Source organism: Mustela nigripes, chromosome 3 (genome assembly GCF_022355385.1).
Source record: "Mustela nigripes isolate SB6536 chromosome 3, MUSNIG.SB6536, whole genome shotgun sequence".
Taxonomy (NCBI): domain Eukaryota; kingdom Metazoa; phylum Chordata; class Mammalia; order Carnivora; family Mustelidae; genus Mustela; species Mustela nigripes.
In genome coordinates, this window is record NC_081559.1 from 192,944,912 (window position 1) to 192,960,972 (window position 16,061).

The window sequence follows — 16,061 nt, forward strand, 5'->3', positions numbered from 1 at the left end:
TTATCATATGGTTTCACTTATTTGTGGAGCATAACAAATAGCATGGAGGACATGGGGAGTTAGAGAGGAGAAGGGAGTTGGGGTAAATTGGAAGGGGAGGTGAATCATGAGAGACTGTGGACTCTGAAAAACAATCTGAGGGGTTTGAAGCAGTGGGGTGTGGGAGGTCGGGGTACCAGGTGGTGGGTATTGTAGAGGGCACGAATTGCATGGAGCACTGGGTGTGGTGAAAAAACAATGGTACTGTTATGCTGAAAATAAATAAATGAAAAACAAAACAAAAAACCAAACCAAACCAAAACAAAAAAAGACGTTGGTCTAGGAGTGCCTGAGTAGCTCAGTTGGTTAAGCATCAGAGCCCTGATTTCGGGTCAGGTCATAATCTCAGGGTAGCTCAGTTGGTTAAGCATCAGAGCCCTGATTTCGGGTCAGGTCATAATCTCAGGGTTTGGGGACTGAGCCCCGTCTTGAGCTCCATGCAGGGCATGGAGCTTGCTTAGATTCCCTCTCTCCCTCTGCATTCTCGCTTCTTTCCCTCTGAAAGCAAAAGCAAAAACAAACAAAAAATGCCAAAGGATTTGGAAGGCCCCTACCAATGACTGGCTTTAGAAAACAAGGGACTTAGGAAACCACGGGTCCAGGGCAGGAGACAGGTACAGATTCAGAGTCCTACATCCAGTTCCCTGCATAATGTCCCTCCCCGCAGGAAGCTCTCCGTCAGTCACCCCAGGTGGTGACCCCCTCTCTTCTGTGCTCCAGCCAATGACAGCACTGGAGACAAATGCTGTCCTAACGTGGCTCTCCTGCAACGAAAAACCACTTTTTCAATCTCTTTCCTTGTTCTGGCTAACCCACAGACTCCATGAGGGCAGGTCTGGGGCTGACTTGTTGACGGTCGCTCCGCTTGACGGTTAAATGCTCCCGCTGTCTTAGTGAGAGCACAAAGTGGTGCTTAGACTCTGGTCCCTCAACCTCAAAGAAGAACCGACGCCAACACACACCTGCTGCCACCCACCTGCTCGGCAGAGAACATGCCACGCACGGCGCCCATGGGAGGGTTCCAGGTGAGAGCCATTCCAAGGGGACACAAGGCGAATGCCGGATGCACCAGGACCTGCGCATGCATCCCGGCTCCAGGGGGACCAGCTGCCCAACTCCCGGCAACTTATGAATTACTAGAGGACCTCTGTGATGTGAATCTATTCCAGGAGCCATGAGGAAGCCCAGTAAAAAACAGCCAGCACAGAGCCCAAGGCATGTAAGGGCTCAACACATTTCGCTGATATAATTATGTTAAATGGTGAATGGGATGTGCGGTGATGTCATCACACTGTCCCTGGGTGGGGGGGACACAAGAGGGGAGACAGAGTGGGGAGAAAGGATGCTCAAAGGGGGAAATACTTGTTCCCTCCTGAGTCCCAGGCAAACCTTACAGGGTGAACACGTTTCATTCCCCCCTTTAAGAAAAAAAGAAGAAACAGAGGCTCAGAGTGGTCGCATGACTTGCCAAGCTCTCCCACGTTATCCACAGAAGAACTGACCTTAGCCCCACCAGGTTTCTGTACTTGCCTGGGCACCTTGCTGCCCCTCACCTGGCAACCACTGTCTGTGTTCAGCTGGGTGTCTGCTGCTCACTGAGGACAGGGAAACACGGGACAGTCTGGGAAGAGGTGCTTTCCCCTGTCCTGGCCACCTGACATCTCCTTGTGTCTAGAAACTCCAGAGCAGAACAAGGCCTCCGAAGGCAGGAGATGTGGAATACAGGCTTTTTTCATGCCCGTGAGCAGAACGGTGCATAAATAAACAATACTGTCAACTTTTGCATGAAAAGTCCATTTTCAGAGCTTTATAGTTTTGTGTGGAAATGACCCACGGAATGTCACTGGATTCACACGCACATGAAAGCAGCGGGCTGGAGAGCCCAAGCCTGTCATCGCTGTTCGCTGGAGAGCGACTTGCTATTTGCTTTGCAAGATTTTAGTAAATCAGATAACCGTTTAAATGAGAAAGCTTTAAACTATTTAATTCTGGTGGAGAGAGTAAGTACAATAGTGCTTGAGCTCTTAATTCCTGAAACAGCAGACATCATTAAACGCATTTTTAAAAACCATAAAACAGGTTTTTCTTTAAATGACCGTTGTGTTTTCCTGGTGACCTCTGATTCTTCCCCAGGTAATTAACTTTAGAACATGTCGCTCACAGATTTTGAACAATCGTTCCTCTGCACCCAACTGTCCCCCCGTGCGGAAGCATGAAGAGCTCACTCCCCGGGCAGGCGTCCCTCTGGGGAAAGGAGCCGCACTAAAGGACTGGGTCAAACAGGGAGCCGGGTTCTAGGTGTGCACCTGCCCTCCTCGGGGGGAGTTGTCTGCGTGTACTGGGCTCTGCTTCCTCATGTCTGTCATCGGGAAGTAAAAATGGGGACTAATCATCATCGTTCCCAGAGTCGAATTATGCCTTTTGTGGGCCCCAAGCACTTTTCATCTGTTAGAATATACATTTAAAATTCTATTTTCATGACTGCCTTGATATAATTCCCTATCATCTAGCTGGCTAGCTAGCTAGCTGTCCACACACACTTCATTTTGATTTTACAAGACAATAGAACATTCCGCCGGTCCCCAAAGTGTTGTGATCGCTGGGTCCTGGGTCGGCTATGTCTGAGGGCTAAGTCGGCAGCAGTCACCCCCATACAGGATCGAGAACCTAAAGTTGCACCATCTCCTTCATCCGCACCTCCAACATCAAGTGAGCACCACAGTTTGCCAGAAACTCGACCGGGCACCGAGGGCTACAGAAATGAAGAGGCCCTCCAGGGGTGGGGGGCTGAGGCCGCCATTCCCATACGTGCTGTGTCACCAACTCCTCGCCCTGTCCCCGAGACATCGTAGGCACTTGATGGATATCTGACGAGTGAACGGACCAATGGCAGCATCTCTGCTCACAGAGACACGCCAGAGATAAAGTAATGATGTGTTCCCAGATAATGACTGTCTGGCCCTTCTCTACGGGACTCCAGGTCCTCGTGGTAGGAATTCGAGGATGTTTACGATGGCGAGCAAGGGTAAACTTACAGCAAGGGCGAAGTACAAAGAACCAAATAAAAATGGAGGCAAAGGGGTGAACAGAGGAGCACGCCCAGGACGTGGGAGACATCCGCCTGGGTGTCGGCTGTGTCTCAGCCTCCCACCCAGCCCCACCTGACACGGACCTGCCTTTGGCAAGAGGCTGTCGCCACAGGAGCCACACGAGCGGGTAAGGCTTTTGTAAAGCTCCGCACTCCGTGTCCCTGTGCCGTGGAAGTGTTACTGCCTTCCAGGATGAGGCTGTTGTACAATTCTCTGCAACCCATTTTAGAAGGGAGATGGCCCCAGAGCCACGATCTAGAATATTCTCCCAATGATGTGCCCCTGGGTCTGGAAAGCACATTCTAAGTCACGCTGAGGATGGAAGGGCTTCACTCTGATGGCCAATACCTTCGCCTCAGGCACATTCACCTGCGCGGCACGGCTCCTGCGGTTTCCACGGGTGAGGCAGGGCCGGGGGGCTCCAAGTGCCGGCTAGAACCCACGTGCTGGAAGGGGACATGCCCACAGTCTACCTCAAGGGGTTTGGTTCTCTTGCTTTCAGATGTTCTCGGATTCTGTGGTTGCTGACCTGTTCCATAGTCACAGGAAATAACCCCTAGGAATCAATCTGTGTGTGTCGGTGTGTGTGAGTGTGTGTACACACACACGTCCTCCTGGTTCTGTTTCTCTGGAGAATCTGGACGAAAAAATCAATCATGGCCCCAGCGGCACCATACAGTGACGGGGGTATCCCAGGGAAAACAGCAGAGAAAGCACTGGGGGGTGTGGGGGGGGGGGGGCAGCACGATGTCATCCAATCCTCTTTATACACCTGGGGAAACTGAGACCCAGAGAGGGTGAGTGTCTGACTCAAGGTCACACAGCAGGTTAGTTCTGAAAGCCAAGAACAAAACCACACCTCAAGCCCTCCCTTCAGTGTCCTCGTCACAGCGGAGGCTCACAGACTGCGTGGAGGCTCTTGGAGTAACGTTCAATTTAATCATGTGAGTAAACAGAAAGAAAAATAATCCAACAGAGGGTTTTACTGAGCACTTTGTGCCTGGCTTTATGCTTCAGGCTTTAATATGCTTATTTCATTTAATCTTCTCAGCAACCCGGCAAGGTGGGCATTAGTGTCCCTTTTTGACAGATAAGCTGCAAATCAGAGAGGGAAAGTAATTCCCGCGGGGCAAAGCCGCTGGCTTGCGATGGGGAGGGGCTCTGAGCTGCCGCTGCAAAGCAGAGGCCCCAGCTCCCAGGGTCATCGGGAAAGAGTGTGGCTGCAGCAGGAGGGGGCCGGACCCTAGCCGGCGGGGAAGGGGACCCGGGCCTCCCGCGGTTTTTCATGCGGTCAGCTCCTTTCGCTCTGGAACTCTGGTTTCTGCAAACGTCTTTGCCCAGAAAGGCTTATTCGGAAGGGAACACCTGGTGTCTAACTCTTCCAGCTGATGCCGCAGTGTGCGTGGACCCCCAGGCTATTTGCTAATGCACTGGGCTTCTTGGGGATTTGGATGTACGGCTCCTAGGGGAGGACGGGGGAGTGGATTTTGTTCTCTGCCTGGCAGCCCTTGCCTGGTGGGAAGGCACGGGGTGGGTGCACAGCACTGAGCCCACATAATTGGATGGGACCCAAATGGAAAATACACAGGAAGAGAATCAGGTCCCGAAAATAACCCATTGAGCTCAAAGCTGCATGAGCAAGTTCACTGCTGAGCACCCACAAATAAGCTATTTTATCTGACTCTTGTAAAAGACAGGGATGTCTTCTTTGACACACATCCCCAAAAATAGCCAAGAAAAGAAATAGAAGGGGGAAAAACTATACTGTATCATGCGCCTGCTAGGGGTTTATTTTTGTACTGCCTTTAGACATATTACCTCCTGAGATCCTCTCTAAAGGCAGGTATTATCCCATTCTCAGGTTGAGAACTTGCATTTCCAAGGGTGAGTGAAGCCCTGCCCGGTCCCAGGGCTCCAAGGAGCACAGCAGGTGTCCGACACCTTAATCTTCTCTCTCCCGAGTCACACCGTCTCCAGGGCAGGGATCCAGCTGGGTCACACTCAGTCTCTCGGATGCCATAGTCAGTGCACCCTGCCCCAGCCTGCCCCTGCCTGCCCCAGCTCTAGGGCTCTGCACAGTCTCCAAGGGCAGCTCCGCAAGGTGCTGGACCTGGGCATGTGACGCTGAGTAAGCTGGCCTCTATCCCCAGCCACTCGGACCCGCAGGGAGGAGGGACAGAGATGCCTAGAGTTGAGCGTGAAAGAAACATCTGGGAGAGAAAATAAAGACTAGGAAATCCGAGAGAGCTCCTCAGATGGTGGCACCTGAACGAGGCATCAGAGGATGTGCGTTAGAGTTCCTTATGGGACACTGTATCACAATTGCCCTCATAGTCTCCTGTGGACCTAGCAAAGGCCGTGTCTTGGAATATGTGTTAGAAATGCTTTGGGCGCCTGGGTGGCTCAGTGGGTTAAGCCGCTGCCTTCGGCTCAGGTCATGATCCCAGGGTCCTGGGATCGAGTCCCGCATCGGGCTCTCTGCTCAGCAGGGAGCCTGCTTCCCTCTCTCTCTCTCTGCCTGCCTCTCTGTCTACTTGTAATCTCTCTCTGTCAAATAAATAAATAAAATCTTAAAAAAAAAAAAAAAAAGAAATGCTTTGAATTGATGTGGAAACTCTGATATTCCCTCATGTCCTATGCCACATTATAGAAAATGTCAGACAATGGTTCGAGCTGGAGATATTCAGGTAGATCTGCCGGGGATGCTCTGGAGACACACTTGCGGGGACTGAGGAGGAGGAGGACCCAGTTGAGGGGGCAGTGGAGGTGTGAGGTGGTCACAACCAAGGTTTCTGTCCACCCAAGGGGAGTCTGGAGCCGGGCCTGGCTCTCAGCAGGGGGTCAGGGCTGGTCCAGGGAGGCACGAAGCGTCCACTCATGACAAGGCGTCCGTGTGTGGCCGTGGGGACGCAGAGAGGGAGCAGGAAGTCCCTGACTTCCACTCCTTCCCAATCCCATGCGGGAGCCCTTGAAGTCATGGTGTGCAGGATATAATGCAGACACGCCACTCCCCAACCCCAGGCTGCCTGGCCCCTGCCTTCCGCTACCTTCTTACTATTTGCTGGGTCCACCGTCAAAGATGAGGATGTGGTTCCTAGAGTCTGAGCAGCTGCCTGAGGTCCTACATCTACAGGTCACTGGAGACCATCTTCCAGAAAGTTCTATCGCATGGAGCCCTGGGTGTTTTATGCAAACAATGAATCACGGAACACTGCATCAAAAGCTAATGATGTTCTGTATGCTGGCTAAGATAACATAATACAAAAAAAATTATAAGAAACATAAAATAAATGGAGATAATCTTCCAAAAAAAAAAAAGAAAGAAAAAGGAAAGGAAGGAAGGAAAGAAAGACGGAAAGTTCTATTTGGCTTTAAGGTCTGCTCCTTCTGGGCACAGAACCCTGTCCTGGTCTGGGTCCCCTGTCACGCAGGAGGGTTGGCAGCCCACTCCTCAGCTTCTCCTGTGACACAGAGGCTTGGCCCAGATGGACGCATGACTGCCGGCCAGGCCAGGACACGCTTCTGCAGCCAGGCCTCCTGGCTGGGGCTCAGGCTGGGAGAGCTGACCTCACAGGAGAGCCAGCCAAGTCCAGGCCCCGCTAGGCTGGGCACCAGGAGCAGGGGGCAGGGCTGCACAGGACAGTGTGGACCCCCTTTGGCAGCAGGAGGTGGGCAGGCTGAGTATGGAGTGGCCCTCCTGACGTGGATGCGCGTCACCCAACCCGCGAGGAATCTGAGTGGGAGAATGTCTTCCTGCCTTCTGGCTGGGACACCAGTGTTCTCCTGTCTGCACACTGGACCTCAGGCTGTACACTGGACCTCAGGCTGCACACTGGACCTCAGCCCACCACCGGCTCAGCTCTGCCGGGTCCCCAGCTGGCAGGGGACAGGTCTCCAACATCATGTGAGCCAATACTTCTCAACAGATCTCTTTATATTCTCACGTCGTATATACATAAATATGTCAATGTCATTGGAAATACTATAATCCATTTTTCCATCTCTCTATCTCTTGTTGGTTCCGTCTCTCCAGGGAAGCCAGACTCACACGGGCTGGTCCTTTCTGAACAGGTCCCTGATAAAAATAATCCTGTGTCGGCTCAGGAGAGATACAGGCAGCAATGCTGCGTGTGGCCAAAGACGTGCACCTCACAGAGCGTAATGATGGGTGTTGATGGGAAGGTCTGGGTGTGCATATTTGCTGAGCCCCTACTGAGTATAAGCTCTGGGCTAGGAATTTTACCTTCATGATAGCAACAGCTACACACGCCACCCTGGAAGATAATTACGTTTCCATGACCTCACCCGGCGGGGGGGCAAACGGAGGCCCAGAAAAGTGAGCAAGACAGAGACGGAACCGGGGTCTGAAAGCAGTTCAAGGCCAAGGGACTTTCCAGGTTCCCACACGGTCCAAGGGAAAGCCCTCACAACACGCCCTCACGGGGGACCACCCAGAAGAGATGTGTGTGGGGACCCTGGGGCCGGTGTCTGCCCCAGAGCCTGGCATTGGCGATATGTTTTACAAAAAGGCAGGAATGGATGGACAGGAGAGCAGAAGGGACACACACCACGCCTACAGAACTGAGGGTGGCCTTGAGGCCACATCCCTTGTGGACCTTACCTCCGAAGAAGTCGGCTTGCAGTATCCCGCTCCGAAGACCAGGTTTTCCAGAGAGAGGCTGGACTGCTCTGGTCCCGTGTCTGGCCCGCCTTTACCAAGCCAGGAGCCTCTTCCCGGACGGGTAAAGCTGAAAGACAGGGGGTGGAAGAGGAGAAAGACAGTGTGAAGAAAGGCGTGGGGCTATGAGCTCAGCCCCCTGGGGCTATTAGTGGGGCGTTGTGACATTAGCCATTTAGAAGTAGGTGGCCCCCTCGCCCCCAGGATGCCGACCCGAAAAGGCAGCACAATTGCCGTGAGATCCTGGGAGGTAACATGGCACACGTCCTGCTCTGTGGACGAAGGGATACCCCTGATGGCCAACCACATGCCTGCTGAGAGCTCCCAGGCCACGGGACTGGAGGGGCAGGCGGGTGGGCTCCAGGCCAGAAGGACGGGGGTTCCATCTGCTCCAGTCTGGGTCCTGCTTCTACTTCGGGGCACAGTCCGGGGTGAGCTCCTCCAGCCCTGCCCCTCCCTGAGCCTCCGTCTGTCCTCCCGTAGAGGAAGGGGCGACGACACCCCCCTCCGGCGCAGGTGCTCAAGAAATAATCCTGGAAGGATTTAGTCCACCCGACGATCTGCCTTCCTGCTTACCCTCCTGACAGGGAACGAAAGCTCCCATTATATTTCCGTTTAATTCATTTATGCAAATATGTACCAGGCGCACGCCCCGCAGCGGGCAGAACGTTAGACGGCAGGGGGGCCGGAGGGCGCAGCCGTGGCCTCTCCGCAGAGATGTTTCGGTCTAGGAGGGGCGCGGAGGGGACAGGGTGAAGGGGGCTCGGCGCAGTGAGCACAGAGAGCACTCATAAAGCCAGCTGGGCGGAGGACGACGAGCTGCAGGTGATCCGCCCGGAGAAGGGCCCGGAGGTTAGAGGCCGCCAGTGAGGCTGGTGTCCCCAGGCTCCAAGCCCAGCAGAGCTCCCAGAAGCTAAATGACATGGATACGTTTTTAGCCTCTGGGTGTTTCTGAAGGTGGGAAAGGTGGGTCCCAGCACTTTCCCCAAGGGCTCTAAGGGTTCCTGAGCGTAGCCCAAAGTAGCTTCAAGGACAGCATCAGGCAAAAAGTCACGATTCCATAAATGCTCCAGCTGCTGTCCATAGTACCACAAATGCAATAAACTCTCACACCATGGTGACTGTCTACATGGCTTTTGTGGAAACACCACAAATATTAATGCATGTAACGTAATCATTACCCTGATTTGTTTGGAACTGCCGTTTAAAGCAAATGCACAGACTACAAACGGATAAAGGGAACATTGCCAAAAAACAGACAATGTGTGCGTGAGCTGTGACGCTCACGACACCTTTGGGGACAGACGGCCAATGCGTAACGGGAAGGACTGGCTATTTCACTTAACGGTGGGCTTAATCAGCTTTTCCAACGGATTGAATCCCTCCCATGAGATCCAGCTCTCCTCATGTAAGGTGCAAAAATCAGGTTCTCTTTGGGGTATTTCAGGAAAGGCGGAAGGTCTTTTGAGGTTAAATTTTAATTGCACACCTGCTTCTTCCTGACTGGATTTCACTGATGCTGTGAAACTCACTTTTCTGGAAAAAAAAAAAAAAAAAAAAAAAAAAACTCGAGTTCTCCCTACTTGACAGGTATTTCCCTTCGTTTTAAAGGGTTCCCTCTGTTCCCAGCCACTGTGAGTAACTAATAGAAATCCTTCCTGTAAAATCCAGAGAACAGAAGACAGTTCTATTTTTACCCCCATCCCGGGAGGAGCCAGGCTCTGGCGCGGGGTGGCTCTGTGTGCTCCTCTCGGCCGCGTCTGATTTGCAAGGAGCTCGTTCTGTCAGGAGGTTACATTTTCTACAAGGAGTTTCCAGATCCCAGGTCCTCGTTATATAGGATCAGTGCTCCCAGCAGCAAGAGGAGGAACCCCTGCTTTTCACTGTGAGCACTCAATCTCCTAGCAGGACCCTAGCGTGTCCTCCTGCCTCTACCCTGATGTCACTCCCAGCCCAGCCCACTCTGGCCACTGGAGGGATCTTCACGAAACAGTCTCTATCAAGGGAGGCTCTTGCTCAAAACCTTCCCTGCCTCTTAGACAGTAAACAGATTCTCAGTTCTGTACCATGTCATTAGCTACACCGCTAAATGTCACCTTTACCCTCCCCAGTTTATTTCTCGATGTCACAATCTCTGATCCCCTGGGTCCAGCTCAAAGGCTGGTTGCTGGTCCTGGTTTCCCCAGAGCAGAACTACTTCTTCCCCACGCTTACAGTTTGCTCGGCTCAGTATGTGCTTATGAGGTGTTGGCCAGGGGGCCGAGATCAGGGCCTGCAACATGGTAGACACTGCCGGGATACGAATCCGCTAAAGGCATGGCCCAGGGTTCTCCGTGTACGATCTCATTTAATCCTCCTGAGACCCTCCTGGCATGCGCTGAGGCAGAAGCTCGGTGAACAGAAGTCATTTGCTGGAGCTGACAGGCTTCATCAGCAGGAGGCTCAGGACAGAACCTGGGACCCTCCTGCCGCAGAGCCGACTTCGAACGCCGTCGTGCACCGTGCTCCCAACATGGGTTACACAGTGAACTGGATTGAGGTACTTAAGATATCTCTGCCTCGCCAGGCTCCAGGACTTTCAGGGTCCCGGATGCAATCTGTTCATCCCAGAACTTCTTGGCCCGGCCTTTCCAGAAACGACTAAAGCTTAGGGCGCCCACCGTGACTGAGCCCGCGTTCACCAGGTGTGGCACATGATGTGAGCTTCGTCTTGTGGTACCCGCTTCGTTTCTGTTGGGTTCAGAACCCTACTCATTTCTTCAGTTCGCTCCTTCCTTCCTTCCTCCGATTCTCCCGTTCCTATTTTGATGTTGAAACTCTTAGAGGTTAGATACCTCTCTGGGGACCCCCAGAAAGTACCTGGAGGTCCCAGACATCAGGAGTTCCGTCTCTGGGACCCGGAACAGCCTGCAGGGTGCTCTGCTTTCCCAGCCGGGCTCTCGGCTCACCTTCAGGGGTGGACCTTCGGGGCTGGCGACTCACACAGCACCCCCGGCCATCCGCCCTGCATCCCTGACAGCAGACGGACTGTGACCTCGTGTCTGCACCAAGGCCACTCTCTGCCGAGCCGCAGAGAGAGCGCACAGCTGGCGGTGGACAGCCTTGCAGGGCCTTCATACCGTCTCGTCTGCTGCTTTCTGGACTCTGTCTCCTGCGATTTCCCAAATTTGGGTCTGCTTCCGTTTGCTTCCGCCATGTTTTCTGTCAAACTCTGCTCAACGTCTGCCATAGGATAATGCCATCCAAGCCGAGGGGCCCCCTCCATTTGATTCTGCATTCTCGGAGGGAAGCGTCTTTAGCAAGGACTCCTTGGTCTACTGGGTGGGTCCTAACACCACTCCTGGGGCACAGCAGGCCTCCAGTATAGGTGCTGAGAAGGAACGATAGTTAGTCCCATGGGCTCCCTTCCGGAGGGCTAGTTTCCATGAAGGAGCTCAATCCGTGGTGGGCAGGAGAAGGTCACACTTGTTCACACTTGCCAGCAGGGCCAAGGGGCCAGACACTGCGCACACACAGCCCACGACGTCAGCTCTCTCCACCTCCAGTGTCCTTGGCTCCATTCACGGGCCCTAAGCTAAAAACCACCCCCCAAAGACTCTCCCCAGTTCAAAACCCAAGGCTGCTCAAGGCCCACCCTGTGCAGGGCCCCCTTTGCTCTCAGAAACTAAGCTTTTTAGTCCACTGAGCTTTTCTCTCTCTGGCCAACATTTCTTGACTTGGGAATTATTGTTGACTTGATACATAGGCACCCCGTCTACCATTCAAGGTCAGTGTCTGAATTAAACCCATCAGCAAACACAGCCCAGGAAAGAGCTCGGCCAAGAGGCCCAGGGACTGAGTGAAGGTCTCCATGGGCAGCATCTCCTGGCCATGGCACCTGGCCAGGATCCAGGTTCCTCCTTCCCTATTCACTGACCCCAACCTGGGCCTCACCCAACAGTAATCACTGGGGACTGCAGTGTGCCCCACAGGCATTTTAACTCCCAGTGCGGAGAAGCTGTCCTGAGAAGGGACCCTGGAAGGTTAGCTCTTTCCCAGGACTCCAGTCTACAAGATTCTCTCTGTGAATATCCCTTTGAACACCCGAGCAACTCATGCCCGTGAGCAGGGGCAAGGTTTCGAAGGAACCTGGCGTATGTCTGGCCATGCCAGGCACCCAACAAGGTACCAGCTCTGTTCTTCCACTTGTGGCATTTCTGAAACCTCAGGGTCCTGCTTTGGAACAAACAGCAAGCCCGGGAGGGGCCAGCAGAGAGAGAGCCCCTGCCCCGGGCTTGGCCGCATCCTCTTCTGCGCTTGGGCCGTATGAGGGCTCCTGGCTTAGTGAAAAAAACAGTGTGTCTCAGGGACATGCGGGGACTTCTCAGCCAAGGCAACATTAGAATAAGCAAAGCCCGGCACGGGGTCCAGGTATGATCCACTGCTGGCAGGTTTTCAGCCCCTGGCTCCCTGCCCGTGCACCCCTGAGTCCCAATGCCTTCCCCCACCCCGCTCACCTCACCCCAACTCCTGAGGGAGGCCCAGAGCCTTGACAGTCAGCCTGGGAGAAGCTCCTGTGGTCGGCCCGGCCAACCCCAGCCAGGCCAGAGCCCCCCAGCTGCCCCGGGGATGGAGCGTAACAAGAAAGGCAGAGGGGTGCCCCTGCACCTCCGGGATCATGGTCATCGCTTCCTACCTGATCAAGGGCTGCTGCAGGGCCACGAGGGCGGCGTGGATGGTCACCGAGATGACTGACAGGTGGAAGTAGTCGAACATGACGGGGACCTGGTGGTGCAGACCCCTCCAGGCGTGGAAGTGTAGGCCGAGTGTGCGGCTGCTGATCAGGGGGGCCCCCGCCACGTCCCTCAGCCTGGAAGGCAAGCGAGTGCGTGCACTTGAGTGACGGCGGGCCGGCCCGGCTGTCACTCACACAGGTCTGCACGACAGCCTCTCCCCGGGCCCACCATCACGCGCACATCATCTTAGTCAATCCCTACAATCACCCTGTCTAGTAGAAATCATTTCTCCTGTGATTGGCAGATGAAGAAACCCCGTGTCCAAGAAGAAAAAGAAGTCAGGAGGCATCACACAGCTATTTCTCTCTCTCGGCAGCCCAGGGGCTCCAAGGCGTGGACACCAAGCCCCCTACCAGGCCAGTGATGGAGACACACTCAGACCCTTCCCAGGGCTCATCTCAACACAGAAGCCGTCCATGGTGTCCCTACCCCACTATTCCCCTCCCTCTCCCACTGCTCCTCTCCCTCCCCCACTGCTCCTCCCCCTCCCCCCACATGCAGGAAAGCACTTCCTTTCTAAGTTTGTGCTCTCTACTAGATCTCTAGCTCCTAAGGCCAGGAAATGTGACTAATCAGCCTTTCTATCCCCAACACCTAGCATCTTATCCTGCACACTATAGAAGCTGGCCCAGTGTTTGCTTACTGAAGAGAATAACTGTCTGGCCAAAAGAGTGTATGAGTCCAAAAGCATACCGATTAAATAGTCTGACCACTTTTATCATGGATTCCTCAACCTTTGCTCTAGCATTTTGTCCTTGGTGCCTGTCTGATTCCCAAGAGACGAACTGGCTGGTAGGCAAGGTCCAACAGAGCCTCTGGTGACAAAAATAGGGTTGCTTCTTCTCTAAATAAAATTCCTCCAGTGCTAATCTCAAGCTCTGGTAACTAATCCCTCAGGTTCTCCAAGTTTCTCTGAGCCAGAGCACTTGGGAAGCCTGGATGGACATGAGTAGAGCAGAAGCTCAGAGAAAAACTTCTGCTTCCTCCACAGATGGGGAAATGAGACACAGAGAGAGCAAGGGCAGCAAACTTCCAGGACCTGCCCCAACGCTGCTTCCTGGAATCTTTGCTGCTTATGCCTTGTGTGCAAAAGAAAGCCAAACACCCAAATCACAGCAGCCCTGTGTGACTCCATGAATAGACCACAAACAGGGCCTCCTCTCTTCCCCAGGAGAAGCATGGTTTGGAAGGGGCCAGGAGGATCCCTCCTGAGCCTCTGAAAGTCATTAACGTTTATAGTCACTTTGATTCTGAGAACAATGTACTGTGGCTTTACCATGAATGGAATCCATTGCTTTTCCCTTAACCCACATGATGATCATGTGAGGTCTTTCCCAGCATCATTCCGTCTACAGACAAGGAAGTAAAGCCAGCATGAGTGAACCGCCTGCTGCCAGGTCCTAAGGCAGAACCAGAATGCCAGACCCACATTCATCTGACCACACAGTCCGTTCTGTACTACTGGACTGTATTGGAATCCATTCATACACAGGCTTGTGGGAATCCCAGAGATATTCTTAGGCTAGAACAATAGAGGGGAAGTACATGTCAGGGTAGTGAAGGTGTCAAACACATGAAAAAAGAATTTAAGTCACATTAATCGGAGCAAAGACCTCAGAATAAAAGAGGTGATAGCTGTTTTGTGCTCTAAAATGTGGCTAGAACCAATCAATGGAGATAAAAATCAGTCCATAGTGGTTTCAGTGTAGAAAGGACGGAGGTAAACTGGAGAGCACGGAGTGGACAGTGTCTGCATTTATATAAAGGAACTTCAAAAAAATAAAATAAAAAGCCCAAAACATAGAGAAAGAGCCCTGATATTTAATTGGAGATGAAGAGATGACTTTATCAAAAAGTCTTGTTTACCTGATCTTAAAGGGTCAAGATGACTGAGAATTTCTCTAAGTGGTTGCATGGATTAAAATCCAGGGGAACGAAGGGAAGGCACACAAAAAGGACTTGTTGCTTAAATAAAGAAGAATCTCCTCATAGGCAGAATTGCCCAGGGACAGAATGGGATCTGATGGGCAGGAGTGAGTTCCCTGTCCCTTCGCAGGCGTATGCTCGTGAACCTTCACAGTGGAGCAGGTGCGAGCCCGAGGGAAGACGAGAGCAGGCTGATGGGATAACCGTCTGTCGGGGGGTTGGGGTGCTGTCCTGCGCCCTGTAGGATCTTCATTGGCATCCAGGGACTCTATCCATCACGTTCAAATAGCAGCACCCTGTGTGTAACAACCAAAAATGTCTCCAAATGTTGCCCAAATGTCCCTGGGGACAGAATTGTCCTGCCCACAGTGAACCACTGGAGGAGATGGGGGTCATGAGACCTTCGAAATCCCTGACATTGTACACGGTGCTTCTCCAACTGGTCTCCACTATGGTCTACATGGTTCTAAAGACGCCTCTGCCTGGGTCATGTTTCAAAGTCTAATATGTGTCCCCAGGATGTGCTACAGACATTGTCTCATCCTTAAACCCAATTTATGAAAATGAAAAAATATGGCATTAGAAATTTCGCCAGCCTCTTGCTTCCTGTTCCTCTTAGCTAATCTTATAGTCCATGAAGCTCCCCTGTTCTGATTGTGATTAAGTGCTCTGTGTTGCTGAGAGGAAGGGACATAGGGAACCCTCGACCCGTGTGCATCTAGGAAGCCACAAGGAGGAAGAAGACATGGATTAGGCCGGCCACACACTTGAGATGTTGTCTCTGTTAATCTTCATAACAGACTCATGAGGAACCAATTGTATAATAATGTCCATTTCATAAATGAGGCTGCTGAGATGTAGGAACGTTCTGAGACTTGACTAGCATCTCGTGGTTGATGAGCACAGAGTGTGAGATGTTGAATTTCATGTGCTTTGTGTCCCTTTCTGTTAACCACTCTTTTGATGGCAAGATGGTCTCAATTCCTGGGTCTACCATGGCTATCATTCAGGCGGCCTGGTGGGATGCAGGACTTCTAGGCTGAGGGGTAGGATTCTCTGACGACTTAGAAATGTCTACCACGGAGTGACAGATGGGTGTTTCTGAAGGAAGCAGGCATGGGAAGAGAATACCAGTGGACGAATGAGGTGCATGAAAGACAGAAATCACAGATGTCCGAGGGGACAGAGGAGACCAGAACCAAGAGCTTCACTTCTGAGTCTCTAGGTTAGGAAGAAAGCCAGTCTCCTACAGGGGCTCTGAGTTCAGTATGGCTGTAGAATAATAAACCATGGGGATGCTGTGAGGAGAATAAGATCTCCCAAGCATCCACCATCCCACGAAGGAATAAGAAGCAGGTATGAGGGAAATGCACGGCCAGAAGGGCTGGGTCCAGACAAGAAGGAGCATCTGTGCTATTAAGCCCAGACCCCATGGCAGGACCATGGACAGATACTCCTGACGCCCAGGACACCAGATGTGACCATCTACACATCAGCAGATGTCCATTGTCAAGGTGTGGAAACATCGGATCACCGACGTCTCAAGATCCCCAA

General features: G+C 52.6%; 1 protein-coding gene across 1 annotated transcript in view; it reads right to left on the reverse strand.

Annotated features, from left to right (window-relative positions):
• The window catches only part of FAM135B (family with sequence similarity 135 member B), a 270,098-nt gene that overhangs the window by 67,370 nt on the left and 186,667 nt on the right, over positions 1 to 16,061 (reverse strand). The window contains exons 6-7 of the mRNA XM_059395210.1: positions 12,482 to 12,655; positions 7,750 to 7,876 (exon numbers count right to left, since the gene is read on the reverse strand). Coding sequence (XP_059251193.1) covers positions 7,750 to 7,876; positions 12,482 to 12,655 — 301 coding nt within the window. The remainder of the gene's footprint in view (positions 1 to 7,749; positions 7,877 to 12,481; positions 12,656 to 16,061) is intronic.